Source organism: Nestor notabilis, unplaced genomic scaffold (genome assembly GCF_000696875.1).
Source record: "Nestor notabilis isolate BGI_N333 unplaced genomic scaffold, ASM69687v1 scaffold10197, whole genome shotgun sequence".
NCBI classification, from domain to species: domain Eukaryota; kingdom Metazoa; phylum Chordata; class Aves; order Psittaciformes; family Psittacidae; genus Nestor; species Nestor notabilis.
The window spans coordinates 50,410-70,810 of record NW_009937798.1 but is presented as its reverse complement, the minus strand read 5'-3'; the positions used below and the strand labels follow the sequence as shown (position 1 = coordinate 70,810).

General features: G+C 35.6%; 1 protein-coding gene across 2 annotated transcripts in view; it reads right to left on the bottom strand.

The window, feature by feature from the left end:
• Positions 1-20,401, bottom strand: part of ANGPT2 (angiopoietin 2) — a 37,270-nt gene that overhangs the window by 13,658 nt on the left and 3,211 nt on the right. The window contains exons 2-5 of one of the 2 annotated variants that reach the window (XM_010019013.1): positions 4,762-4,917; positions 2,768-2,889; positions 903-1,135; positions 330-332 (exon numbers count right to left, since the gene is read on the bottom strand). In XM_010019013.1, coding sequence (XP_010017315.1) covers positions 330-332; positions 903-1,135; positions 2,768-2,889; positions 4,762-4,917 — 514 coding nt within the window. The remainder of the gene's footprint in view (positions 1-329; positions 333-902; positions 1,136-2,767; positions 2,890-4,761; positions 4,918-20,401) is intronic. The other variant, XM_010019014.1, reaches the window with a different exon arrangement.

Sequence of the window (20,401 nt, the reverse complement as noted above, 5' to 3'; positions counted from 1 at the left end):
CAAATATGCCAAATTCTTTACTCTTTTATATAGAACAGTTATACCTTATTTATTTGGCAAAGTTCTATATCAGACATAAAATTCAAAGTAAGGAATTTGTTCATTTGTTTAAATCCTGTTTAGCCATAACTTTCAGTTGATGGTTTGTGTGGGGTTTTTAAGGGAGCATGTGAATCTGCATAAATTTAGAAGCTGTGCTCAGTGACTATTTGTTGCAGGGCTGTCAAGCATCTATGGGTGAGATTATTGCCTATAAAATTTGCTAGGCTGAGGGATTTTTAGAATGAACAGGGAAGCTTCAGTTAAAGACTGAGGACTTCTGGGAGTACCTGCTGCCCTGGACTGGGGCTTTTGTTGTTTGGGGCATACATAGGTGCTAAAAACTGAGCCATTACTGATTCCTTTGCCTTTTATAGCCACTGTAATTTGTCCTTTCTTTGATAAACTCTGTGTGCATAGAGCAGTGAGAGGTGGCTGAAGCAACCTTTGGGAGCCAGGAAGAAATGCTGCAGCCTTCATCATGCAGCCTAACCTAAATATATGGTCAAGGGAGTGTATATTGCCACATGAATGAATGCCATGTGAGATGAATGATGCTTGGCATCTCTGTATTTTGTAGAACCACTGGAGAATTCTCCAGGCAAACCAATAAAAACCACAGAAGATGAATAAAATGTTGAAAAGAAAACATGCAGATGTCGTGACTGTTCCCCCCGCCCCCAACTCCCCGCATGCCCCTGAAAAATAGGTTCATTAACTCCGATGCAGAATTTAAAGCAAAAAAATATAATTTTTGAGAAGCAGAATTCTGGCAAAACTGGTTGTTAAGTCTTTATAGGTAATAACATACACAAATCAGGGAATGTCACTCAAATGATATAAGCATGTCTGCTTTTACTTACAGTTTGGTGTAGATATCATAGTAAGCAAGTTATGAACAGTCTCCATCAGATCATGTTGCTGTTTTTGCAAAACTGAGTTGTTTACTGTAGCTGTAACTAACTGTTTTTCTAGTTCTTCTATAATAGAATTCTGTCTGGCTACTAGGACTTGAAGCTGATCTTTTTCATCTTTTATGGATTTCAGCTGAAGTGTATGCTTGTCTTCCATCTCAAGAACTCTTTTTTCTAGAAAGCTAAATAAAGGATTACAGTTAGGCTCCAGAGAAACAATTCTGATATGATGTAAAGAGAATCAGGCCTGTTGCAGAAGTTTCATTCTGAAGTATTCAACTTCATTCTCTGATGCCATGCATGCAATAGAAAACTAAAGAAAATCTGAGTTTAGTTTGATACATATGCTTTAATTTTTTTATACTAGTACATTCATAAACAACGTTATCTACTATGGTCTGTATAGCAGGCTTTTAAAGTGTAACAAGTGGGTGTTTGATAACTCAACATTATGAAAGAGAAGATATAGTGAAAGATTTCACGGTTTTTACCCTATTAAAAGATGAAACTTATTTAAAGATGAACCTATGAACTTTCTGAATGTCCTGTAATTACAGGAAAATATATACTTAAATAAATGCTATGGTGTTGAGACAGGGAAACATGCAAATAATTGCTTGAATATGTGTAATCCATCTCCTGTTCTGAAGCTGGTGTGAGTACGTGACTGGCTGGAATATGTTCTGATGCAGACTCTGAGAAAGCTGATGTTAAAAGATGCATGTCCAGAAGGGATACGTTTACCTAAAATCCACCGCTGTTATTGGGAGAAAAAAAAAAAAAAAAATCCTGAACCTTATGTTTCAAGCAGATTAGCTCAATATTAGATTGTCTTTTGTTAGGTGAGAAACAATGCTTTTGTCTTTACGTGGGTTTTACAAGGGTAGTCTAAAGTCTGCAGAGTTCAACACAAAAAGAAAAAAAAAGCTGACATTTTAAAATTCAGTATTTACTTTGCTTTCCATTTGATAAGGATGCTTGTTTTTATTAGGCTGGTAGATAAAACCTTTAGGGAGCACATATAAATGTAGTAGAGTAGTGAACAAAAATGTCAAAACATGTCTCCTGGGTTTTTTAAGCTAATTCTTTCAAAATAAAAAGCACTTTGCACATATGGTTCTCGTTGAAAAACATGGCTTTGAAGGAGAAAGCCTACTGCTATTGCTGCTTTTAGATTTCTCTGTAAACTATTTATTGCCAAAAGTAAAATAGGACCCTGGTGATATGAAAATGACACTAGCTGAAAAAAGGTATAAGCCTTTGGACAACAGCCGAGTACAGAAATTGATCAGAGTAATAGCTGGATATAGGTCTGAATTTCAAAAGATTAACTAGTAAGGAACATTGAATATGAGTAGTGTTTGACTTTACTTACCAGGTTAGAAAAAAATTCTGACAATAACCTGATTTGTGTTCAGATAGCTATGTACTACATGGAAATAAATTTTAAAGATGTGGTTGCACTGGATTAGTTTGAGTCAGGTTACATAATGCATAACTTCATCTGGGTAAGTCTAAAGAATATAAATTGGCTACAGATGAAGTACTGAGAAGTGTTTCAGTTTTAACCTTAAGTTCCTCATACAGAGGAGAACTTTGGATAGTGAAGAATTATATATAAACAGAAAACAAGAAGAATAAACCTACATGATTCTATAGGCTTTAAATAATATATGACCTCTGTAATGAGCATAGCTGGTTGTAGGGAGCTTCTGTACAAGGCCTTATTTCCTTATTTGAGTACATTTGTTTCTAAAACCATTGGAAGGACACATCAGAGAATAGCGTTTTACCAGGTTGGTAGGCAAACTTACCTGTTTTTTTCTTGTAATTTAGTTATCTCGTTAGTCTGATCTGAAATCTGTCTTTCTAGTTTGTTTGTTGAAAGAGAGTGTTCCAAAAGCTGAAGTTCAAGCCTGGTTGTCTGGTTTAATACCTAAATAAATGTATAAAAATATTGGAAAATTAAGATACTTCTTTTAAATAAATTGTAATTTATTTATGTTTGTGAAATCATGCAAGTCTCTAATGAAGCCTATAACTAAAAATAAATAAATAAATATTTTGAATGCCTAATTTGGGCACAAATGTCAATAGAATTAGAATGAAGAAGAATACACAGAGTTGCACTGATTTCGTTGTTAAGCTACCATGTATCATTGGGAATATTTCAGTAGTACACTATGTTTCTAACCAATGGCTGAAACTTGCTGTGTACTTTAGTTTTGTTGTCATGTTTTACCCTCTGATGTTCTTATTTCATTACTGGAACTATAATGGTGATCTTCAAGGAATAAGTTGACTTGTTTTCTCAGCCTGGTGTAGAAAGTAAGTACTTTGCTTATCTCTCACTGGTTGAAATCTTGGCCCAGTCAATCACTGAAATCACTAGATAGTTCACTCATAGCTACTTTCATTAATCCCAAATTATATTTTGAAGTGTTAATCATGTAAACCACACTTATTTCACTCCTTGAATTTTAATGTTATCTTTTCTCTACATGTATTGTTTACTATCTTTAAATGAAGAAATGCAGGTATTAGAAAACATGGAAGATACTTTTTAGTTTGTATCAGATTGCATTACTTTGAGGCATGTTTTCTAGAAATATTTTCTCATTGTTTTACAACAGCTTTTTTTAATTCAGCAGAATTTGGCTTTCCTTGGCAGGAAGAATTGATTACTCATGTCCTTCATGTTAAACAGTCATTCAGGACATGATTTCACACTTAAGTGTAATTGAAAACTATTGCCAAAAGCAAGTGTCCTTGAGAGAGCAATTGTTTGGCTAATTTCCTTATGTTGTTAATTAAGCCCTTAACCCAATCACCAGTAATTCCAAGCATAGAAGGAAAGTTACAGTGATGATTTTCTTCCTCTAAGCAGAAAATAATTGAGTAATTTCCATAAAGACATTACTGTGAATGAATAAGTACATTCTCCTAACATCTGCAAAATAATAGGCTCCTGAATAATGCAGTCAGAAAGTTGAATTCGGTATGCCTGACAGCTATGAACTATCCGTTTATCAAGGAGTTCAGAAAGGCTTGGTTTAGGATAAAATATGTACTGAAATTCATTAGATGAATTCTACAGACAGTAAAATGTCTAACAAGGAAAGATAAATCCTTTTTTTTTTTTTTTTAATAATTTGGAGACTAATATGTGCAGTAGACAAGTTTACTTCTGTGTGAATTTGCTTCTCTCTCACTTGTCTAGTAGATACTTCCTAATTCCTTCTTCTTGATTCATCTCCAATTTGTTTATTTATCCTTCTGTTAAATGACAATAATACAGTGCATTGTGCTGGAAATGAACTGTTATCCCACTTACAGTATATGTGAAAACATTTATTAAAAAAAAACCATACAAAAGAAAATTGAATGTAAAAAAACAACTAGCCTGATACATGGAAGAAAGGCAGGTTGAGGGAACGGGTTGTGAAAGGTGAATTATCAACAAAGATATACAATGGGGGTTGTATAAAACCAAACTAGTACCCAACTGATGCTTGGATATAGTATAGTATTTTTAAGTAGATTATCTTTAAAGATGAATGGAACCATTGTCTTGCTAGACACACTACAAATCCTCCTGTAATGGAAGTTTTTCAAGTAACAACAGTGGGCTTGAGATGGAACTATGTATTACCAAATACTAATGTTTCTTTAAGCTGGATAGAGCTGTTGATTATAATGATTGACTTCTAATTATTGAACTGCATAGTGTAACGCTAAACTGTGTTAAATGTATAGTTGTGGGTGTTTGGGAAGCAGAAGCATTTTTAGTTTGAAATTCATTACTTACTTGTGCTTCAACATCTGTTAATTTGCGAGTCTGTTCAGCTGTTTGATTTAGTAAGTTTGTGCCTATTTCAATCATTACTGCAGTCTGGTTCTGCACTGCAGTTTGCTGGATCTCTACCATTTCTTTCTTCATACTGTCTTGGATGTAATTCTCAAGCTACATGGGAAAGGAAAGAGAGAAGAAGATAGTTGCATTCTTTAAATTTTGGAGGGGGGGTAGTACAGTAAGGCTGCTGGCTGCCTTGCTGAACAGATTTGTTCCTTGTCTGTTATACATTTATGTGAAGTTTCCTCATGTTAAGCTCTGTGAGAGGAAGGGCAAATATGACAAGGAATGTGTGGCCACACATTTTCTAAAGGCAGAAAGATTTTCAGGAGGTAGGTAGAAGGTGCAGTGGTGAGAATGCTTGCAGGCACTTGGAAGTTTTTCTGCCTTAGTGCTCCCACCACTGTAACCATCAGAGGAGCTTCACCAGCTTTGGCAGCGATGGGAATGTTTTAGAAGACAAAAGCTTAAGAGTTTAGTCATCTTCCTGTATGTAGACTTAAATATTTTCAAAAGCATTTTTCATCACATGACTAGAAGTCAGAGGTCAGATGTCATTTAACACTGTTCTGTGCGCATTTTTATCAGAGAGAATTTCCAATAAAGAAACAAAACAGTAGGAAAACCTATAAATACTTTTAAACGCTTAATATTTAGGAATTCAAAAATGGGTTTAAATACTTGATTCTGAAGTCATTTCTGTATCTAAACTAATATGGCTTTTTTGGTAGTCATTTTATAACAGAGTACACTGCTTTGAGATTCAGATCTGGCACAAGCTTTGACCCACACCTACTATACTGATGCATAAATAATTGTGGATATTAAACTTTATTCTTCAAGGCTGGTTCCTTGTTAACTAGAGAGAGATCAAAACGGTAATCTGAGCAAAGCCATCTCTGCAAATAGGATTACAGAACTCCATGACTTCTTTGAAAATGTTATCACTGAGTTATTCCAAAACACACTACTAGAAAATGAGTTAATTCTGGGCTTAAAGGTAAGGTAAACATTTTACAGTAGGCTCAGGCAATTGCCCAGTTAAAACACACAGCTGTAAGGTTGCTCTGATTACAGTACGCAAAACCCATGATTACAATTTAAGGCATCTGGTGGTTCTGGTTGCCAGATTTTTACACCCCTGCTCACTGTGCTTGCAACCTTAGAAAGGAGTCTTGTTTGTACACACAGATCTGAATTTTTGTAATTTATCTTACTTGAATATCTGTAAGTATAAGCCTATCTCCAAGTATCTAACCTCTTTCAAATAGTATCTCATTCATATGATGTATTCTAAGTCATTGACTCCAGTTTAACAATTTGTCATTACATCTGTTTCTGAACTTAAAAATATTAAATAAGTAACTTATGGAATACGGTATTTGTGCTTACTTGAAAGCATGAAATATGAACATCAAAAGGGATTTATTTTAAGATTTAAAGCCAGTTTTGTGATCTGGCTCATTTATTCTAATTTAGAGCAACATGCAGCATCAAAATGATGCTGACCTATAAAGTGACTTTGGAGCTTCTTGTGGGGTATTTTCCCCCTGAAAATCCTACAGACCATGATTACATAAGTCCCTTCTGTTTTTAACTTTGTATTCACTAATCCTCTCCCACTTTCATGCAATCTCTGCATTTATACATCATAAAATCTCTTTTCCTGACCTGAATCAAGATACACACTCATCCCTCTTTGCTTATATGTTCCTCTCTCTTCATCATACAGTGGAAAACTGTAGAAAGTAGGCCTTTGTACGTTTCATCATTTTTTAGGGGCAGGTGCTTACTTTCATCTTTCTTCGAAGACAAATAAAAGAATTATTTTAATCCAAAATGCCCCTTATCTCGCACTGACCTTAGCAATAGCAGAACACGTTCCCATTGCATACTCTCAGAAAGCAAGGCCCTTGGGTTTCCCTGCGAGGGAGCTGGAAGACCTTTCAATACAGGCTCCAGTTAAAGCAGCCAAGGCTAGGCTAAGCTTCATCAACCACACTGAGGATTAGGAGCTATTTTTCAAGACTGCAGTTCTTTGTGGCACATTTTTTTGTAGAATACTACTCATCAGCTCCTACTAAGGTGCCTCCTTCCTTTCTAAGAAGTAGTAGACTCAGAATTTCTGAAGGGGAGAGAATACCTTGGGTCATTTGGAAGAGGGAATGGCACAGGAATAAAATGCTTCAGTCCCCATCCATGAGTTCAGAAGCTTGACACCTTGATCTGAACAGCATATCTGCCTTCTCGCATATTTTGCTCAAATTTGGAAGGTGCAGCAGGAGTTATTTGCCAGATTTCTCCTAGCCACATGGCTAGTTATGGAAAGACAACTTTTAATCTCTTTTTAGTTCAATTAATAGCTGGCGTATAAGACTCCTGTTGATATATGGCAACTCAGATTACATGATGGTTATTCTGAACAAAGTAATTGTCAAAAAATAGTCAAAAAGCTGACTATTAGTGATACATCTTTCAGAAATGCTGCTTTTAAGGGAGCAAGTCAATAAATCGTACCTTAAGGAAATTGCAGGGAAGAGGTAAAGATGTATTAATACATTCAGATTTGAGAGAAGGAATAGATAGTTAATAGCATTTCAGTAATTCTTCATGGGGTTTTTTCACAAAACATTCTATTTTTTGTGTAAGACTAGCTGGCATGTATTCTTCAAGAAAGTAAATATAAAAATTAAAACAGATGGGAAAAAAACGTCTCAAAGTAGGCTTAAATAGCAAAAACAGCTGGGAAAATTGAAAAAATAATTTCACCATTAAGGTTTGTAATATAGTTATGGTAATGCATTTTTTAGAGAGACAAAATTCTCTCAGGTCATCGATTTGGGGCTGTCATTCTTTATTACTTAAAATCATATAAAATCATAAAATTTTACAAAAATACTTTAGCAACATTACCAGAAGAACAGATCAATCGTATTGGCGCACATTCCAAAACATTGCTCTTATAGCCAAGATTGTCTTTTTTTAAGTAAGCTTTAAATTGGCAAGAAAGAAAAGACAACATGTGGAGTATGCGTTAGAAGAAATTTGTTTTCTAACCATTGGCGGAGATAGTATTAATCCTTTATGAAAGGTTACCAGTACTTATTTAAATGAAGAGTCTTCCTGATTGGTATTGTATAGTGTCCATATTACAGAACAATTTTCCAAAGAATCTATAACTTAATTGTGCATTTTGTACATACTTTATCATTCTTTCGTTTAAAGTTATAAATGAGGTCTTGCTTTTGTTCTTTGTTGCCAAATGGGTTAGCACTAATTAAACAGTCATGTTCCCGGCAGCATTTATAACTATCTGAATACATACATTCCTTCTTTGCCAAATGCTGCCTTGTATAAATGGTGCAAATAGTACTGGCTGCTAGTTTCATTTTATCGAATTTGTCATTTATTGGAGCAGTCTTTCCAAATAAAGTCTGGTGGTTTTCTTAATGTTTATATTTCTGACTCTTTCAACTGTAACATTTGTTTTTAAAGAGCAGTATGTTAATCATGAGTTTCTACATAGTGCTGTGGCCCTAGAAGAAGTAGGTAGGTGGCTGGAGCTGCATGATCCTTTGTATCCAAGCATACACCATCCAACCCCTAAGATCATCAGAACCTATCAAGATCTTTTTTTCTTGAATCAAATATGGATTGCTAAACTAAGCAATTTATCATTTTCAGGGAAATCATCTGTAAGTTTGAGAAAATTCCAAAAGCACTGATTTTAGACTTTTTCTTGTCAACTAAAATCTGAAGATAATCTTTATTCTTACAAAAAAGCATCCATTCTAAAATTGTACCTGAGAGGAGAAGTAGCAAAGAGGTCAAAGTTTATCTGCAGTTATATCTCTGTAGCTCTGTATTTAGATCAGCAGATTCATTGCATGAAAAATGTCATTAGCTCCATAAACTCAGCAACTGCTGTGTGTGATACATTGTATGAAGCTCAGCTGCATTTAGGTTGTTCATTCTTACAGTTGATTGCTGGATAAATGGAAAGGTCATACACCTCCATGCTCCAGCCATGTGTTCCTGCTCCCTTCCTTGCACCAGCTTTCACAATATTTTGGGACTTGTGAGCTCAAAGAAAAGAACGGGCAATGTCCTGTCAAGTTTGTGGATTGTAGATCTGTCGTAGATGTCAAAACTATTTCTAAGATAACTGTGGCTGTCAATAGTGTAGAAAAGTTATTGTAAGTAAGTAACATGATTTAAAATTATATGCTAGAGTTTTAAATACAGACTTTGCTCAATATTTGCCCTAGGATATCAGTGTATATGAGGGTCATTATCTTCCTTTGATTGCACTGATAACTGATTGTTCTCCTGCAGGTTTTAGACTCTTGATATTCTTGGCATTGGCCATCTGATAAATATGGAATAATTTAACTAAAACCAGCTTTCTTCATATTTTGAATGGGGAAGCCCAAAGAATATGCATTAGGTTTCCATGAGAAACAGCTATTTTCTATATGGACTTTGAGTGTGCATAGTAATTAATTTACAAAGTAGTTGCATCAATCCCCAGCAATCATATCATAAGCTATTTTAAATTAGTTTTTAATAAAATAATGCATCAGTTATCAATTTTAGTAGCTTGCAACTTTTGGAAAAAATTAGTACTCTGCAGAAGAAAAAAGCAATTGTGTCTAGAAAAGAGACATTTTAAATTGCCTTTTTTACTTTTTTTCTTTTCATGGGGCAGGAAGCCCCAGTGGACTATGTGTTGTTTCTCAAGGGAGGGGAAAAAATCTTTTGGGAATGTATATGGGAATGCTTGAGATGTCTCTACGCTATTAGCTTCTTACATGCCCCATCAAGCATATCTGCCTGTCCAGACCTCCAGCTAAGATTTCTCTCTTATCTCGTTTTCCTGTCAGCAAACAAAAGGTGAAAGTAACATCACAAATGAATACTAGCTCAGAGTGAGCTGTGATTTATTGGAAAATATTCAAGCTAAAATTGTGTAATAAAATACTAAAGGTTAAATGCTAACTCTTAAAATAGTAAATACAGACTTTAAAGTAAATTACATGCAGGATTTGGTTCAGTTAATGCCACTTGTGCACTAAATAAAAGCTTACCATCTTATTCTCATGTCTGACTACATGTCATTTAGAGGAAACTGTATGTTATGCTTTTATAATTTACACTTTCTAGCAGAAGGAAAAAATTCCCCCCTTCATTGGAAATAATCTACTTGAATAAAAAATAAATGTTTTACTAATATAACATGAAACTAAATGCATGAAATGCCTTCATTGTCTGTGCAAGTATTTATGAAGAATGACTTTCATTCCGTGTTCTTGACTGAAAGCATTTTGTACCTAATACTAAAAGTTATTACAGCACGATCATACTTTCTACTGTATGTTTTGAACTACAAAAGTTATAATCAAAATGATGACCTAGAAAAAGCAAAAGAGGGCGTAACAAAAGGCAAGACACACTGAGAGCTGAAACTATCCCAAAGGCTATCTTAGAGGTGAGCTCCCACCATTCCAGTCACTGAGCTTGTTTTGTACATATGGTATCACGCTACTGCTTTCCTAACTGCGTATGCATTTTCATGTGGTTTGTCACTTGAAGGATGACATAGGTTCTTTATACTATATGTAATGCATATGCTTCTTATGGTGCTTTTTTTTTTTTGAGATTTAAATAAACTTGAAAATGAAAAATACTCTTGAGAGTTCAAAAAAAATCTTAATTGAAAATAGTCAACTTGATAAACCTTTTAATAGTGTGAATTTCTGCATGGGTAAGGAAATAATTTTAAATCAAAATTTAACAACAGTATCTTCAGAATTCAAATCAATTATTTGGTGATTAACCACTCTCATTAAGAGTTAAGGATGTTCATTACGGCAGTAATCTAAGATACTGAATCACTGTTTTTCAGGATCACAGCTAAGTGGTATTTCTCTTAGAAATCAGGGAAGGAATTCATAAAGTTCCCATTAGTCTAAAAATAAAGAATAAATAAATAAATAGTGTGAGTCACAAATGGCATTTTGCCGAAGTTCAGTAGCACTGAAGCCAGGAAGACAAGAAGCCAGTGATGCTTCTGCCATTCACTGAAATGAATATAAATATTCCTCATGTGCAACAAGCCACCAACATTCAAACCTCGGATCTCTTCTTTATGAACAGTGTAAGAAATACTGGCAATCAATATTTAATTTTTAAATACGTTATAACATAGGTCTATAATTTCACAAATTGAATGTTGAAACTTTTTGGAGAAAAGCCTACACGTTTTCAGTCATATTTTGTACTTGCATGCTAGTATCAGGGAATCAGGACTTTACCAGACTGGTATAAAGATGAGATTCTGCCCTAAAAAGCCCATATTTGCTATTCCATATCTAAAGCAATCCTTTCCCATTTGTGTATTTTTTCCATTCCACTGAGCAATAGGCAGCTAAAATAAACTTATTATCAGGTAAGCTGGTGGGGGAACTTAGGACATTTTTCATTAAAGACACTGGCTATGTAGCCTTATAAACATTACAAAATTTTTAATGAATTTGTATCTGTCACTGAGTTTTCTTAATATAGAACCATTTCTCTCTTGTATCTCAACTTACAAGTATTTTTTATGAATTCCTCTTTCAACAGGAGACGCTGTTTAGAGACTAGCTCATGATGTGGTGGGGCAATTTTTTGAGGAAATGCAAAGCAAATTCCTCTTTTCAAATATGTTATTGGGGAAGTGAAAAGGAGCTAGGCATTCACAGTTCATTCTCAGCATTGCTTTCTAGGGAAGCAGTCATCTTGCATTCCACTTCCAACCAGACGGAAGAATGATTCGGAGTTCAAGGATCAAACTAGTTAGGAAGCTGTGGAACACAATTAGTCCCTTTTGTAAGCTATAAAACTGGGTGTCTCCTGTTTAAAAGCTGTGTTCGCAGAGCATCTTTCAGCATGAAAAATCATTAGTTTAAAAAAAACTTCACAGATAAAGGAAACTGAAAGCATTTTGAGTAGTTCTTAAACTTTGCAACATACTGGCTTCTAAATATAGCTTGTGGAGCTTTTGTAAGATTTTTTTCTTGAAGGAGAAGCCTCCATGATGATGCTACCAAGAGAGAACCAGTCATCCGAGCTGAAGACCTGCCAATTTTTGGTTGCTCAAGCCTTTGACACAGTACACACCAGCTGCTGATTTTGGTTTTGAAGAACTGTATTTCTTCACTAAGAAGTCATGCACTGATATTCCTGTACATCTGGGAGGGAAAAATAATAAATAAATAAGTTTGTAAGTAAGTGCTGCAGTTCTTTTTTAAGACATGCTGCACCTTACTCTTCACCGCTAACATGCTAGATGGGCAGGGGAGATGGTGTCTGAAAAGCTCCTACATGTTCATCAGCATTCTGAAAATTCCTTGCTTGCCAGACCAGACCTGTCAGGGAACTTTCCTGAGGTTTCCAAAACCCTGGGTGGGGGAAGCAGGACCCAAAAATCAAAATGGACTTGACTGTAACTACACAAAGTGCTAAGTGTAGTTTCCCTTAAGTGAGGGAAACTGGTAGTCACCTCTGCTTAGTTAAAAAACTGATCATCTTGATATGTTCTTGTCAGATACTATTATTTCCCTTTTCTATTCCATTAGCACAGGTAGGAGTCTTTAAGGCAAAAGCTTCTGAGGGATAGCTAAAACATTGTCCTTTATTATGAAGATAAAACAGGAAGCTACTGTGTTAAGAGTGGACAAATACAAATATTTGGAAATAAGATCAGCACATATAGGCAGCATATTGCAAACAAAACGTACTGTGTGATGCAGGGGGGGTGGAAAAATGTAATCCTGAACAAATTTTTGCTTCAATAGCTAGGATCCATCTAAAAGCAGGCAGTTTAGCTTGTTGGAATAGAAGCCAGAAGGAAAGTCTTTCTATCCATAGCTTCCAAAAGTTCCTCATTGTTTCTGGTGCCCCACTGAATATTTGGGCAGTGGTGCAGTCACCTCTTGAGCTGAGTTCCATTCACTGCTCCTGAAGCCAGGCAGCTGCCAGTTGGTGCCCTTCTATGAAGGCCAGAACCTGGAGCCAGATCCTCTCAAAATAAATGATGCTATTGGCACTGATTGTAATAGAAGAGGAGGAACTATCAGCAAAAACGGCTGAGAATCAAATGTATGCACTATAGGATGGGTATTTTATGGGAGGAAACTGGCCCTATCTGTCAAGATCTGATGGGATAGGCCACTGACGAAGGAGACTTTTAAATACGCTTTCCAGTGACTCCCTTGGATGCAAGACTGCTCTCAAGATGAGTAACCATATCTAGCAATGGGGAAAGTACAGTGTCATTGATCCTGGATGCAGCTAGCAAGAAAAAGAAGCTATCTGTCTTAATACCCAGAAGCGTGTAGGTAAGGGTTAAAAAGAAATTTAACAATGAGGACAAAAGAATCCAGAACTAAGAATCCTGTGGGAAAAGGGAGTTCAGGCTGTCCAGCCAGGAAGCTGAATGGTCTTAATAAAGGGAAAGAAGGGAGCGGGGGGGAAAGAACAAAACCTGAATCTATATGAGCACAGTTTTTATAATGGATGTGTCAGGGACAGGAATTCATAAAGACAATATGCTGTAAAAGGGGGCTGGAAGACTGATCTTAAAGCCAGCTGAGAGGAAGAATTGTCTGGTTGGCCTGAAGGATAAAAAACATTGTGAAGTTGGAAGGAAATTCACTGAGGAAAATGATGAGTGCAAAGGACTTGACTGGATAAGACTCTAGGGAACTGTTACTCCCACATGGACTTGAGAGGGACAAGAAGAGGAAAATGTGCATTTCCTTGTGATTAAAGTTATCATTCTTTTTTCTGTTCCAGTAGCATACTTACTAGTTAGAGGTAGTCCACGTGAAGTAACTACACAGAGTTAAATAAGTAAGCCTTAAATCACATGTGTGATTTACTGGTTTACTTCATTATTCATTTCAAATAGTGTTTAAAGAAAAAAAAGTTTCACCTTTTGAGTCAAGTGAGTTTTTAGATACATCAGATGAAATCTCAGTTTCACTAAGAAGTCAGTGGGAAGTTTTCTTCAGGCTTAGAGCAGAGCTAGCTTTTTGTATGTTGTCCTCACAGCCTTTTAAAATAATAAAGTTTACCATAACAAAGAAGCTGAACTCAAGACATGGATAAGTTTTCTCTAGATGCAAATCAAATACACTTAAGTGTCAGGGGAAAATAAAATAGGGCATTATTAACTATATTTAAACTTTCTTTCATAGCTGGTAAACTGTAGTTGTCAGAATCCTTGTTTGTTCATGGTAAGATTTCAACAGGGTCAGATTGTTTATATTTGTTGCAGTTTAGACTCTTTCTAAGGGTTTGGTTATTAGTCTTGGGGTTTACCTTCTAGTTATTTGAACTTTCTTTCATCATGTCAGAGCAGTGTTCAGAAAACATTCCCACTAAGGCTCCAGTAGCAGTTACAACAGGGTTTTTTAATTTACTATTTCTTTATAGGCAATCATTGTATCTGACAGAAAATCTGGCATGAGGATGGGAGTTTAACATAAGTGAAAACATAGGGATAGTTAACATGGTCAAAGTTCAGACCTCATGCGAGGAAGCTTAGTTTAATTTAAGTCAATTCCTTAGAAGCAGAAAAATACAGGATTTTGTCTGGTTTTATTTACTCACTTAGGCTGTCTTTTGCCTACTTTATCCATTTTTTTTGACGTTGTATTAAGAAACTGGAAGTTGGTGTTGCCTTTGAATAGCTAAATTACCCTGTTTATAGAAAAGCTTTATGAAAAGAAAAGCAAAAACGGGGAAATTGTTTCATTAAGTCTTCACCAGGGAATTTTCTTGGACATTGAACTGTCTGAATGACAGGACATTTGTTAATGAAATAGGAAACTATGGCAAGAGTGTTTTCCATTGCTACATATGTATTTCAGTCTTGATCTGCAGATTTTGATGCTTGAATATTGACTTTTTGCACAGCTGAGATTGTTAGTTGACAGCTGATACCATGGACAAGTGATGCTACTGCTTCTTGACTGACTCTCACACTCTCCTTAACGGGATGGTTTATATTTTACTTTGAAACTGTGGGTTTGAACTAGTATCTTGCAGGTGGTTACACCTTGCAAATGGAAAATGGGGCATGGAATTTCTGCACAGTATATAATATAGTTCAAAGGAAAGGATCTAAAGGAAGTATATGAAGTGTCTCAGTATGATGTCTACAAGTTCTGTGGAGGAAGACAAAACTAAAATGATTTTTAGTTGCCAGCTATCCAAATTAAACCTCTCGGCTTACCCCAGTATTTATTCAGTATGTGACTATACATCATATGATGTACGTATGAAGAACAGCAAGCCCCCAGTACATTGACGTCACATCATACATAGGGAAGCTGCTGGTGGGGTAAGGGCTATGGCAATTGCCCAGGAAATGTCCTTTCCACTGAGCTGGGTGTCTCCCCATTCCCACACCCTGACAGAATGGAACAAAAGAGCCTTTTTCCTTCCAGTATCACGTGCATCAGGTGCAGGCCTGAACCAAAAAGCAAGCATAGCGATGAAGCTGATACCATGAGTGCACAAGGTGAATGACTCTTAATGCTTTCAGCATGAGAATGAACAGGTCTGCAGAGCTGTTGTATGGATGGAGCTTAATACTCTACTCCGTCATTTTTATTCTATAGATTTGATTAAGTTCCTACTGTTTTTAAATGGATACAATTTTTTCTTTCTCCAGAAATGAGAAATTTTAGTTTTTCTCCCTGTCAAAAAAATTCTATAATGGAGTTATAATTTGAGATGAAATGTTTGCTTAGTGAGTTTTCATGCAGTTTTGACAGTGTACAATTCCAGTTGCTAACATTGAGAGACCTGTTACATATCAAGCAAGGCTTACTTTCCCCCTTCTGGAAACTTAAGTGATAAAATGATGTAGCTAGCTGTTCAATAAAATAGTCTGTTAAGCTCTTCACTGTGTTACCACAACATACTGATTTTAATCCCTGACCAAAATCAATGTTAGAAAGTTGATATGCTGTTCCCCAGAGGGCAGAGGAACCCTGTATAGTTTCCTGGTTTTTAAGCTCTATCATGCTGCTTGAGACCTGAATACAAGTACAAAACTAAAAAGAAATTTTTTTACCTACAGTATTAAAGGGAGTTTGAGCAAAGTTAGGACATTATATGCCACTTGGGTTTAGCAGGAATCTCTAGAGACAGATGAATTGGAAAGAAAGTTGCTGTCATCTAAGAATTCTGAAGTATTCGTTCATCTAGAGAGAGAAATGTTTCACTCTTTACAGCTTCTGTGAATAACGTAACCCTGTGAAGAATACTAGATTTCCATACATAGTTCTACTAACATAGAAAGAAGTTAATAGAGCAAAGGTTGCATATTCTATCAGCCTTCTCTTTTTAGCAGTAAGACCTTGTTATGACCTTAGTAGGCTCCTGGAAGATTATTAGATAAACTGATAACGTTTCATATAGGCAGTATAAAGACAGGAGAAATGTTCCTGTAGCTTCCCTCTCTGTCCAGACTGAGCCATAACATCCTGTAAAGTTAGAATAAGAACAAATAGATATCTCCAAATCATACAAATTGCAGGATACGTTTGCCGAGCTTTATAAACAACATCTTAATTTTAGGGCTAACCTGTTCCACAAACAGATAAAAACTAATAGGATTTTCAGTAGTTATTTGGAATGTAGTAAGCTTTCTTTTTTTTTCCAAAGGCACTTAAGGAGTAGTAATGTATTTTCCTAGGCAGCTTGAAATCTGACACAGTGAGTGTTTGCAGAACTACTTAGGTGTGGGATTTTTTTTATACAAAACATGGATCTGGATTTTGTAACCTGAAGAATTCTTTACCATTTCCTCTGAGCTTGGTTTAATTCATATAGACTTTAAGTTCACCAAACAGTATTTCATTTATTCTCACTAGATAATAAATACAATTCTTTTCGACTCTGTCCCATTTCCAAGAGATGTGTCTGTTCAAGGAAATGAAATTATCACAGTATTTCCAGTTGTAAAGCACTTTTTAATGTTTTGTGTGTTTGTGAGGTTATTTGGTTTAACACTGTGGAATGTGCTGTATCTCTAAGGCATTTCTGAGTATTAAATTACTGTGCCATACCTCTTTTTTCCCAGATGCTTTGCCCTGTGAAATTTTCTGACGCTATTATTTTTTTCACCTGTAATTTATATTTAGCTAGTTTGAGACATTCAAATAATCAAATGGCAGATAAAATTGTCTGTGCTTGTTTCTGAAACTTCTTATTTGGTGCCATAGAAATTCTCCTTTTCTTGAAGGTTATATTGATGCTTATGGTCCACTGACAAATTGTTTTCTCACTGGCTTACCTGTTATTACCAGTGAGAGATTTCCTAAAGTGCATTTGGACTACCAAAATATTTTCTCTGTGTGACAGTCTTGTTTCATATTCTAGTACATACATGAAATATTTTTTTATTCAAGAGCCATCTTCTCCCGTTTTCCCTCCTGCAGTCTATACGGGTATCCTGAAGGCTCCCATCAGTATCTTAGTGCTAACTAGACACCACAGCCTTTTTTTTCCTCTGAAGTACAACTTGCATTTTCTGTTCCAGGAAGATTTTTTTTTTTATTTTTTTTTTCCAAATAAGGGTGGTGAGACACTAGCACAAGTTTCCCAGAGAAGTCGTGGGTGCTCCGTCCCTGGAAGTGTTCAAGGTCAGGTTTGATGGGGCTTTGAGCAACCTGATCTAGTGGAAGATGTCCACACCCACAGCAGGGAGTTGGACTTGATGATCTTTGAAAGCCCCTTCCAACGCCAACCATTCTGTGAGTCTATGATTCTGTCAGGAGTTGGGAACAGGGGGACAACAAACTCTATGGAAAGGTCATCAGTCCTGTTTTGCCTCTTATACCTGTTTTAACAAGCGGGAAGCATAATGTTTATCTTTATATTTGTATCATATTTTCAGCCTAGTCCACCTTTCTACTTTCTGCCTATTGTCTCTTGATTTACAAACTTTAGCTTACAAACTTTAGTGCCAAAGTAGAATGCTAGGCTGAGAGCCATGCAGCATATTATTTTATTGCAAACAGCATGTTTTGCAACTTCTTCAGCAATGCTGATAAACCTGTCTTTTCAAGGAGGATTTCTTTTGGTTTCCATTCCTCTGTTTCTCTCTCTTCCAGGCTGAAGAGACAGACTGAACTTCCTCTAGGGAGCTAAGATAGACTCAGTCATCTGATAAAACTCTGGGTTTGCTAAGCTCCAGAGAGGAATCCAAGAATGACACCTGTCTGTGGTAGATCCTAATCTACGATCTGGCACTATGTCTTCTCAATCAGTTGACTGCATTTTACATGTCTAGCCCTATAATAATGGCATTGGTTGAGAAAGACAGTTTTACTTTGCCCCCATGCTGGCTTTCAGCCAAAGCCATGTAAAATCCCATGTAACAACTACTGCAACAGAAGATTCTTGCATTAAAGTATGTAAAAGGTTGTTAAATAAATAGTGGTTTACTAAGCTGCCTTAGCTTACTGCAAGAAGTATTGTAAATCAAATCATGTATAATGTAGTATATTTTCAAAAACACAGATACGGTAGAATGAAAGGGACAGTATAATACAGTCACTGAAGATACTAGATATCACATTTTGAAGGGAAGAAATGCATATCTATGTCTTCCAAGCAAAGTTCCATTTTAAGCAATACATATGTGGTCACATCTTTTTTGTGATTAGGAATCAAGAAAATGGTATTGGTTGTTTCCCTGTAAATTATGGTGAGATGCATTTTATTGAATTTTTTCATAATTAACCAAAAAAAAAGCAGTAACAAGGTAATTGTGTATAAAAGAAACACCATTCTGAACCCCATTCTCTCTGCAAAAGCTTCTAAGATATTCTAAAGGTTATGTGGTTTAGTTTTATATGACATGTGGGCATGCAAATAAAAGGGACTGGAAACTGTCAATTCAAGCATTTCCAGGCTCATTTCCTACATGTGCACTTGAAGAAAGGGAAAAAAGAAGAAAAAAAAAGCACTTGATGTCAATAATTAATAGAGAAAGTCTCCCAATTTTCTGTTTGAACCAATCAAAGATGATAAGATTATGATCATATTAATAACAAACAAAGCACATGAAAATATATCTTGAATGCTGGTAAGAGACTGTTTCAGTAAAACAAGCCTCTGTTTATCACATTTTTTACTGATACATCTTGAAGATGGCGAGCTCTCAATTTCAATTGTCTTGTAGATCTGTACAAGAAAATCTCTAGTCTTCTTCGTTGATTCTGTACAATTTCATATCTGTATCACCGATTTGGTATTTGTGGAATGATGCAGAAACAGTTTTTACAACATAGTTTTTAAACACATGCAAAAGTGTCGATTCAAATCCTTTGACAAAAATTTACCTACAGGAGATATAACAATAAACTGCATAGTCATATCATTTAAAGTACTGTGGAAACTTTATCCAGTAACATGTACTAATCTGAAAGTAAAAAAGTATTTTCTTTTGGGTCCTGCCAGTACTCTTTTGCTTAGCAAATACATAGTTGATATACAGAAACAAGCACTTTTCACAATAAGTAAAAACAGATGCATTACTTAAGAAAGGAATGCAGTTCGAGTCAGAATCATCTCTTGTGTACTTCAAAATCCAACACTGTACAATATATTTGTCCTTGCCCATTGTGTGCAGATGTTTTTGGATGACAGCATGTCAGAATATCTTTTCATATTTGAGATAAGAAGTTCAATACAAGTATGAGAATAATTATAAGCTTTCATTGCTAATTGCTCATCAAAAATTATAAGCATTCATTCCCATACATCCTAAAACATCTGATTTTGTTGTGCTTAGGGAAGAAACACATTTCAAAGTGATAAAGGGTTTTTAGCTTCCAGGATATTATGACAAGGAAAAACAAGTCTCAAATCTGAGTATCCAAAGATACTGCATCTCTATCAGCAAAGTATTTCCTCTCCTAGTCTGCTTTCAAGATGAAGTTCTGGTCTTAGATTTAAATGTTGACTCCTGGCACAGACTTTTATTTTCTAGTCTTCTGATCTGCTGATAAACTACAAATAAATTACCCATATTCCATATGCTATAATCAATTTGAATCACACATTGTTTTCAGCTGTTTGTAACAGGAAAGACTAAGAAAGTAAGATCTCTTTCTTTTACACTATTTTACACTCTTACTTTGGACAGAGTCATATTTCCTGAGTCAAGATTTAGTTTATGTACTAAGAAGTAAATTCAAGTCAGCATTCAGTTATTTCATTGTCTTAATACCTGACAAAATGCAGTTCCTTGAGCAGAACTGCCATGATCATATGGTAAAGCTGCCATTAATTCAGATAGAGATCTGTTTAATTGTGGAACTTAAGGGACTTGCCTGTCTTCTGGGAATATCTGAAAACCTGATGTTGTTTTTTATACTAAAATAATCCAAACTATAATAGCCAACATATGTCTACATTTATAATTTGCAGTCTTGTATCTCAGCTGCACACCAATCTGCTATCCTCTCAAAATAATTGAAAATCTTATTATTGAGAGGCTTATTCTTTGTGCACACACACATTAGAAAAA